The 7500-nt window shown below is 34.7% G+C and overlaps 2 protein-coding genes across 2 annotated transcripts; both read right to left on the bottom strand.

The window, feature by feature from the left end:
- Positions 1 to 2234: 2234 nt before the first annotated feature.
- LOC135204002 (uncharacterized) lies at positions 2235 to 3104 on the bottom strand. The gene is made up of 2 exons (XM_064233929.1): positions 2989 to 3104; positions 2235 to 2597 (listed from the first exon to the last, which is right to left on the bottom strand). The coding sequence occupies exons 1-2, from the start codon at positions 2995 to 2997 to the stop codon at positions 2370 to 2372; spliced, it is 237 nt and encodes a 78-aa protein (XP_064089999.1). The 5' UTR covers positions 2998 to 3104; the 3' UTR covers positions 2235 to 2369.
- A 2750-nt stretch (positions 3105 to 5854) lies between these two features.
- On the bottom strand, positions 5855 to 6764 carry LOC135203991 (neuropeptide-like protein 30). Its single transcript, XM_064233918.1, has 2 exons — positions 6703 to 6764; positions 5855 to 6243 (listed from the first exon to the last, which is right to left on the bottom strand). Exons 1-2 carry the CDS (start codon positions 6709 to 6711, stop codon positions 6013 to 6015), a joined length of 240 nt encoding a protein of 79 aa, XP_064089988.1. The 5' UTR covers positions 6712 to 6764; the 3' UTR covers positions 5855 to 6012.
- Positions 6765 to 7500: the final 736 nt, after the last annotated feature.

Below are 7500 nucleotides of genomic sequence, written 5' to 3'. Positions count from 1 at the left end.
ATATATATATATATATATATATATATATATATATATATATAGATATATGTATGTATGTATATATATCTATATATATATATATATATATATATATATAATATATTTGTGTGTGTATGCATAGTAAAATTCTGTCTTTATCTTATAAAAGATCATTTTTATAGTATGTAAGACAATATATATATTATATATATATATATATATATATATATATATATATGTATAAAATCAAAAGATTCATAAGCAGCAGGCGTATATTTTTTTCTTTGTAATAAGAAAAAAGGTTACAATACTCTAAGCATCTCAAGGGCCCAATATTGCTCGGAAATGTGGAAGTGATTTCATCAAACAGCACAGACAAATGACACAAAGATTTATAAGGAAAGAGTTGTGCAGAAATGGAAGCTTGATGTGAAAACGAAACGTGAACGAAGGATTCCCTCGTTACAAAGTTACGCATTCGACTGAAAAGTCTCGGATACTTTTATGAATAAACGGAATTGTTTCCAAACTATGAAGAGGAGACAAATAAATACTAGTAAATGAAAACATGAACTATAAGAAGAAAATATGTCATATATATTAAGAGCAAATGAGCTTTCTTTGAGTTACGCACAAATGAAAGTTTTACAGGAAAAGGAAAAGGGTATAGGTACTTTTATCAGCAAACATAGTGTTTAAGTTTATTGCTTCACTTCTATTCCAGGTTAATCCTTATAGGTATATGTTAACTCGCCATCAGTTAAATATGAAGTTTTACTGAACACATTTCGGACGCGTAAATTCCCTTTTATGCGTACATTGCCCTGATGTCAAAAAAAGGGGAATGCACGAGAAAACATCTGATGAAAATGATTGACATAAAATAATAGCTGTAAAATAATGCAAATTCAGCTGATTTCCCCTGATCATTTCAATAAGTATTTTAATCTTCAAATTCTGTACGCACGAGGTTGTTCTAGCTGTCGAAAATATCCTCAGAACATTCAAATGTGGTACTGCACGAATGAAATAGCAGAAATGTAATGTTGAAAACATTCTCCATTGAACAGCAAATGTATATTTCCTTTTGAACCTTCTATACTCACTAAAGATGAAGATAAATGGGTAAATTTAATTTCAAATGATTGAATTAAAAATCTCATTCATTTGCAACCCCTTTGTACATGAAGGGGCAAACGGTAAACTTACTGCCAGAGGCCAAAAGTGATGTCGTGAAACTCGACTGGTTTCTTTATTATTCTCAAAACCTCAAACACAAAATCATCACACGAAGTGACAAAGTTGACTGACTAAGTGTCCGGGTAAGTTCAGAGATATTTCAATTTGCTTACCTTTAATCACTTTCTGTAATCAATAAAATGAAAATTCTCGTGGTGTAAATAAAAGGTATGGATTTAGTTGTTTATTTATCCTTTAAGGCAGAGTTGTTGTGTTTGAGTACTTGTAAATATTTGTAATATTGAAGTATACGATGCATTTTTTTGGAAAGATGACACCTGTGTACCTGACATATAAATGCTTATGAATATACATATGCAGCATAACATATACTATTTTACCATCATCATGACTCCAACCACTGGAACATGATATTTGCCACTTACCAAATCCCTTTTATTCAATCCAACTGGATGAAATAAATCGTTAAAAAAAAATACTGAATTTCTTAAGGACATCTGAGCTGATTCTCAAAGCTTTCCTATCAGAGTTGAAGGACGAAACGTCTATAGTACTATCAAAATCGTCATTTTACATCTTGTTTGGGACGCACACATTCCGCTTGAAATTGGAGTAAAAAAGGTGACGGATGCCTCCAGAACAACCCAATTAATGTAAGAATCTATTCCTTATAACAAAGGAGGATTACGCCCATCTACTTTAGTAGACGAAAGTACAGAGATTGCCCTTATCACATTTGGCAAAGCACTTTTCTTAATCCTCTGAAGGGTTCATCTAAGGTTGTTGTCTGAGTGATTTCTTCCTCAGGTTGGATAACTATAAAAGGAGCAGTCCCGTAACTAGGAATATATGGACTTCTTTAGTGGAATGTCCACTGAAAACGGGAAACTGGCATTTTAGATGTTCACTAAAGCCTTTGATATTCGCCGTTATCAATCATCTTATTTACTTACTAGAAGAAAATCTCGTAGTTATTCTAGATTCCCAAATTCTGGAATCTTTAAAAAAAAAGTAAAGATTCGACAGATGCAGGAATTAGAATGGTGTATTAAAAGTTTGCTTGAAAATAGAGTTTTATTTCATATGAATATAGATTCTACATTTTTAAAGCACGTTAGAGGAGTTTCTGAGAGAGAGAAGGTTGTTGTCCATGATTCTTCATCATAAGATATCTTTAGGGAAGATATTTATCAACCGTAAAATCCTCCAAATCCACCGAATCCACCACCAAAACCTCCAAAGCCACCGCCATATCCGCCGTAGCCAAAGCCGAATCCGTGGGGTCTATAGCCGTAACCGCCGAAGCCATAGGGACTACCTCCAAAGAAGAAGCGTCGGCTAGGTTCGGGTGCTGGCAGGGCTCCAGTGACCTCCATCAGGGCGAAAAGGGCAACCAACGCCAACAGGGCAACGCTGATCTGCAAAAGGAGCAAAGGAATAAATATAAGAATCTTTGAATGATTATCAAGTTTGGTTCTATACATTGAAGACTAGGCTACGTCGAGAATGGCCATGAATCTGTATAACTTGCAATGCCAGTACTTCAAAACAGTGTTTTTTTCGTTTAGATATCTGAATATTTATTATTCAACGTAAGGAATTATGAGCATATGCTTGTGTCCATTCATTCATAAGATTTTATAAGTGCAATGTTCATTTGGGTTTAAACTTTAACACTCTTTAAAACGGACACGAGAGAACTCGTGAAATTCATAGACGATTAACTTCAACTGAATTTCACATCATAAACTATCAGTTGCAGGAATGTTTGCGAGTTTTATATAACAAAATTTCTAATAGAAATCGTACCTTTTGCATGGTGAATAAAACGTGTTGTTTCCTTTGTGGATTCTGGAAGACTGTTCACCTTTGTGCATCGAGACGTTCCATTTATACGAAACCCGTCTCTTCGGGGAGAGTTGCCAACAATCTCCATTTCAAAACTTATTAAAAAATAACCGCTGTGAAACGTCCGTAGAAGTTTTCATTGCTATAATGTAAACCTTTTATTCGTGCAAATTACACCTTTGTCGATTATGAATACAAAAAATGCAATAGTTTTTTGTCTCCGAGACATCGGCGTAGATGGAAAATTTCGGGCGTACCGATGACGACATCGGGTAAACCCAACGGGGAACTGTTCCGTAAAGGTGGCGTTGGTTACTGGTTCTTCCACTTCAAGTGATTCGTACCTATTTCCTTAACTTGACCGGACCGGATTATGGTCGTCCAGTGGGATATTTTTTTTCATAGAATCTCTCTCTCTCTCTCTCTCTCTCTCTCTCTCTCAAACTCTCTCTCTCTCTCTCACAAACAACGTGTATATATATATATATATATATATATATATATATATATATATATATATGTGTGTGTGTGCGTGTGTGTGTGTGTGTGTGTATGTGTGTGTGTGGCACGTGTTGGTGGGTGTAGTTTATATATATGTAAATATATAAGAAAGCCAATGTTATTTTCCACGGAATAACTTTACTTTGGTCAGTTTACTTTCTAAGCAAACGGTTCCAATATTAAATCATTTTATGTAACTTTCTCAGAATGCAGACTATTCACAATAATTATCAACCAGATTAATCCTATGAATATTGTTATATAATCTCATAACCTTACAAAGCTTCCCACTCGGAGGGAAACAGATGCTCACAGACTGCTCTCGAGGATCTTCCTGGAATTATGAGCCCTTGTCTAGTTTCGGAAGTAGTATTTTCGCTTACTCGGGGAGTAAGCCCAAAAAATACTTTGTTGTTGTTTCTGTTGTTGTGGGGGGGGGGGGGGGGGGGGTGGGGGGGGGGGGGGGGGTCAGACGTAGGAAAGCCCTACAGAAGAGCCCAAAAAGGCCTGAAAAGGTGTTTCGCATTGAGTTAAAGGTACAGAAATTTTAGGATAGGACGTTTATGATTTATTCATTAGATGAAAATGTAAAGAAATAAATAAATGAGTATGTTGAACAGTACAAGAAATTATTTCTAATAAAATATTGCGTATTTATTTCAATTTTCGTTGGTGAAACAAGGCTCTTTTTGACTGTAGGTTTTTGCACGTTTTAATTTATTTAGTGTACTGAATTTAGGTTCTTTCTCTTCAATTACTTTGTGTTTTCCACTTATAACTGAGAATATATGAACGTGTTTAATTTGTATCGTTCTTATTTGTTGCCTTCGTGTTAGTATGAGTAGTAGTAAGTATGAGGATTAATTATGAAGACCACTTCATGTTAAGTTAGGAATTCATTTTTACAACTTATATGTGAGGGGTAAAGCTTGCACACGTACCGAGTAAGCTGGAGGTCGCATCATGCATTGTTTTCTTCATAGAAGTATAATTTTTTATTTTACTTAAAAGCTTCCTAATACAAGTGTTATTTGCATGTATGTTCAACGAACGATCAAGCGAATTTTTATTGAGTTATGTCAGGTAAATAAGTTCTTGTGGTTGTTTTCAATTTGCTTAAAGATGACATGAAAATAAATTATTGCAACCATTGTACAGGCAATCATCATAGCTATAAGAAAAAAATGCTTTTTTATTTTTCACTTGGTATTTGGCTGAAAACTTGAATCCAGTTCCTCTGCAACACAGGTAGCTAAGCTCGTGACATACCGAAAACGCTATTTGCCAGAAGCATAGAATATTATTTGGCTTTTATGAAGATTCCCTGTTAAATATGCATAATGACTCCTTGGGTCTTAGTCCATCATAGACTGTAGAGTTATACGAAAAACGTACATTTAAGTCCCCTGTCCTCTAGGTTGAAATTGAAATACAAATGCAAGCACTTAAAGTCATCTGGCCTCTTAACTTATCTGAACAACTTCTAATAGAGCGTTCAGTAAGTACACGTCACATACTAATACCCATTGTCTGTAATTTGCCCAAAGCTTCCGCTGTCGAGAAAGTATGTGAGCTTTGTAAGCAACTAAGTTTGTTTTTGAAGTGAATGTATTAGAAGTTTCAGATGCCACTTATAAAATGGCAAATATCAAGATGAATGCTACTTCATTGCTTCTCGTTAGAAATCTCTACGGATGCGCCTATCGTGTTTTCAATTACATTTACAATTACATTCACAATTTTCTTGTTCTCTTGAGAATGTTTATTAATCCATGTCATTTGGAAGCAAAAGTTGCTCTTCGACTGTTACCTGTTCTTAAAGACTGTGTTTTTTTCGTGAGGTTCTTTTGGTTGTTTATTCTTACCAAGCTGGTATGGTGTTAGTATTACATTTACTATTTATGCGAGTTTTGTTCTTTTAGATGTTTAAAAAAAAATGTGCACTTATTTGGTTGTTCGGTGTTTGTGCTCTCAAAATACATCTGCAGCATTTTACATAATAAACTAGTTAGTTATTGACTACGGCCTCCCATATATCACCACAAAAATTGTGAGAGTGCCTTTTCATTATGATCTTACTCTTTCAGCCATTAATACTGATATATTTTGGATTATAGAGGTTTCGGTATGTTCACCAAATTTGATCTTTCCTTAATTGTTTAAAGGAATGTGTCTTACACAATCCCATTTGATCTTGGAGATTGGCAAAAGGTTTTGAATCCATTACAAACAAATGTTATATAAGTGACTACAAATAACAAGATATATGAAACTGAAATATATTTCAGTTTAAATTAGGGGAAAAGGAATAGCATATTAAAAGTCATTTCAAAAGTTGGAAATTTTTATTATAATTTATAGAAAAATATACTTTAATTTTCACTAGCATAGTTCTTTCAGTCTAATGATTTTCAACCAAAAAGTTGTTCATGGAGGCCACTGATGTTCGAAATTCCGATATCGTCTTGAAAGACAAAATGTTTATTAACCGAAGAAACCACCACCGTATCCACCAAATCCACCACTGAAGCCTCCAAAGCCACCACCGTATCCGCCGTAGCCAAAGCCGAATCCGTGGGGTCTATAGCCGTAACCGCCAAAGCCATAGGGACTACCTCCAAAGAAGAAGCGTCGGCTAGGTTCAGGTGCTGGCAGGGCTCCAGTGACCTCCATCAGGGCAAAAAGGGCCACCACCACCAACAGGGCAACACTGATCTGTAATTGGAATAAAAATCAATCAGTTTGCAAAGTCTCTATTTGACCTTGGGTTAGTGCACTGCACTGTAGTTTTGAAAGAGAAGGGATAAGGATAATATAGTGCCAGAGTACTAACCAACGTTATTATCATGTATAATTACAAACCGAAGTAACGTTATAAGTCATATGGTAGACATATAAAAGGAAAAAGGATACTAATTTACTGCGATTACCTAGTATGTATTTACAAAGAGGTATTTGTTTGTTTATCTACCGCTTTTCAAATATATATATATATATATTATATATATATATATATATATATTTGTATATACATATGTATATATATATATACATATATATATGTGTATTAATATTTTTGTATATACGTATATCAAATCATTATCCGTTTATTTTCTAAGTATCTTAGAATTTTTTTGTGTCCTTATATTACTAAATAACTAAGTTCATACTTACAGTTTTCATGGTGAATAGAGGTCTGCTTCTTTCTTCGCTGAGTCTGGAAGTGTATGTCAATGTGCCTTGCGACCTGTTATTTATAAGAGGCTACTTCTGGAGCGGAGAGTTGCCAACGATCTATTTTGAAACTGGAATATAAGGAGATATGTATAGATGACTTGAAAAGCAGTCAAAACTGATATTAATAGCTGTCATCCAACGCTAATAACGCTCATATTTTTCTTTTTCCTTATTGGTAAGATTATTTTTAAAATAAAGTGATTATCACGTGGGTATATCAAAAGGTACGAAAAATGCTAAGTTTAATCGAGGGACGACCTGGGTAAAACCCGTTGCAAAACGTCCCTGCAAGTTTGAGCAACGTCCATCGCAGCTCACCGCCGCCCACCCCCCTGCCTACCATATGAAAGAATCTTCTTTTTCTACGACTGCTACTGTTAGCCTGTAACGCATTGGAAGTCCGGAGGCATCGGAATTTCGATGGGGTTTCCAGGTCCATATAAGTTATTTTATATAAAAGTAGTTTTTTTTCTAGAAATTTCCTAAACAGTAGCAGCTTCTGAAAATTTAAGAAGTTAAATGAATTATAATAGATTTCAATGCACCTTAGGGCACTGATCAAAGCTACTCTACAACTGTTATGCAACTAGTAGGGTGTGTAATAGGAGATCCCATTATTGTATTTTGTGTTCTGCAAGCAAGTGGTGACTTTTTTATACTAAAATTATATGCATATAAGACACACACACACACTTAAACACATAATGATCTAATCACTTGATGTAGTGTGCGTGT

Source organism: Macrobrachium nipponense, chromosome 24 (assembly GCF_015104395.2).
Source record: "Macrobrachium nipponense isolate FS-2020 chromosome 24, ASM1510439v2, whole genome shotgun sequence".
In the NCBI taxonomy this organism is placed as follows: Eukaryota; Metazoa; Arthropoda; class Malacostraca; order Decapoda; family Palaemonidae; genus Macrobrachium; species Macrobrachium nipponense.
Note: the sequence above shows the minus strand (reverse complement) of the source record. Positions and strands in the feature narration are given on the sequence as shown.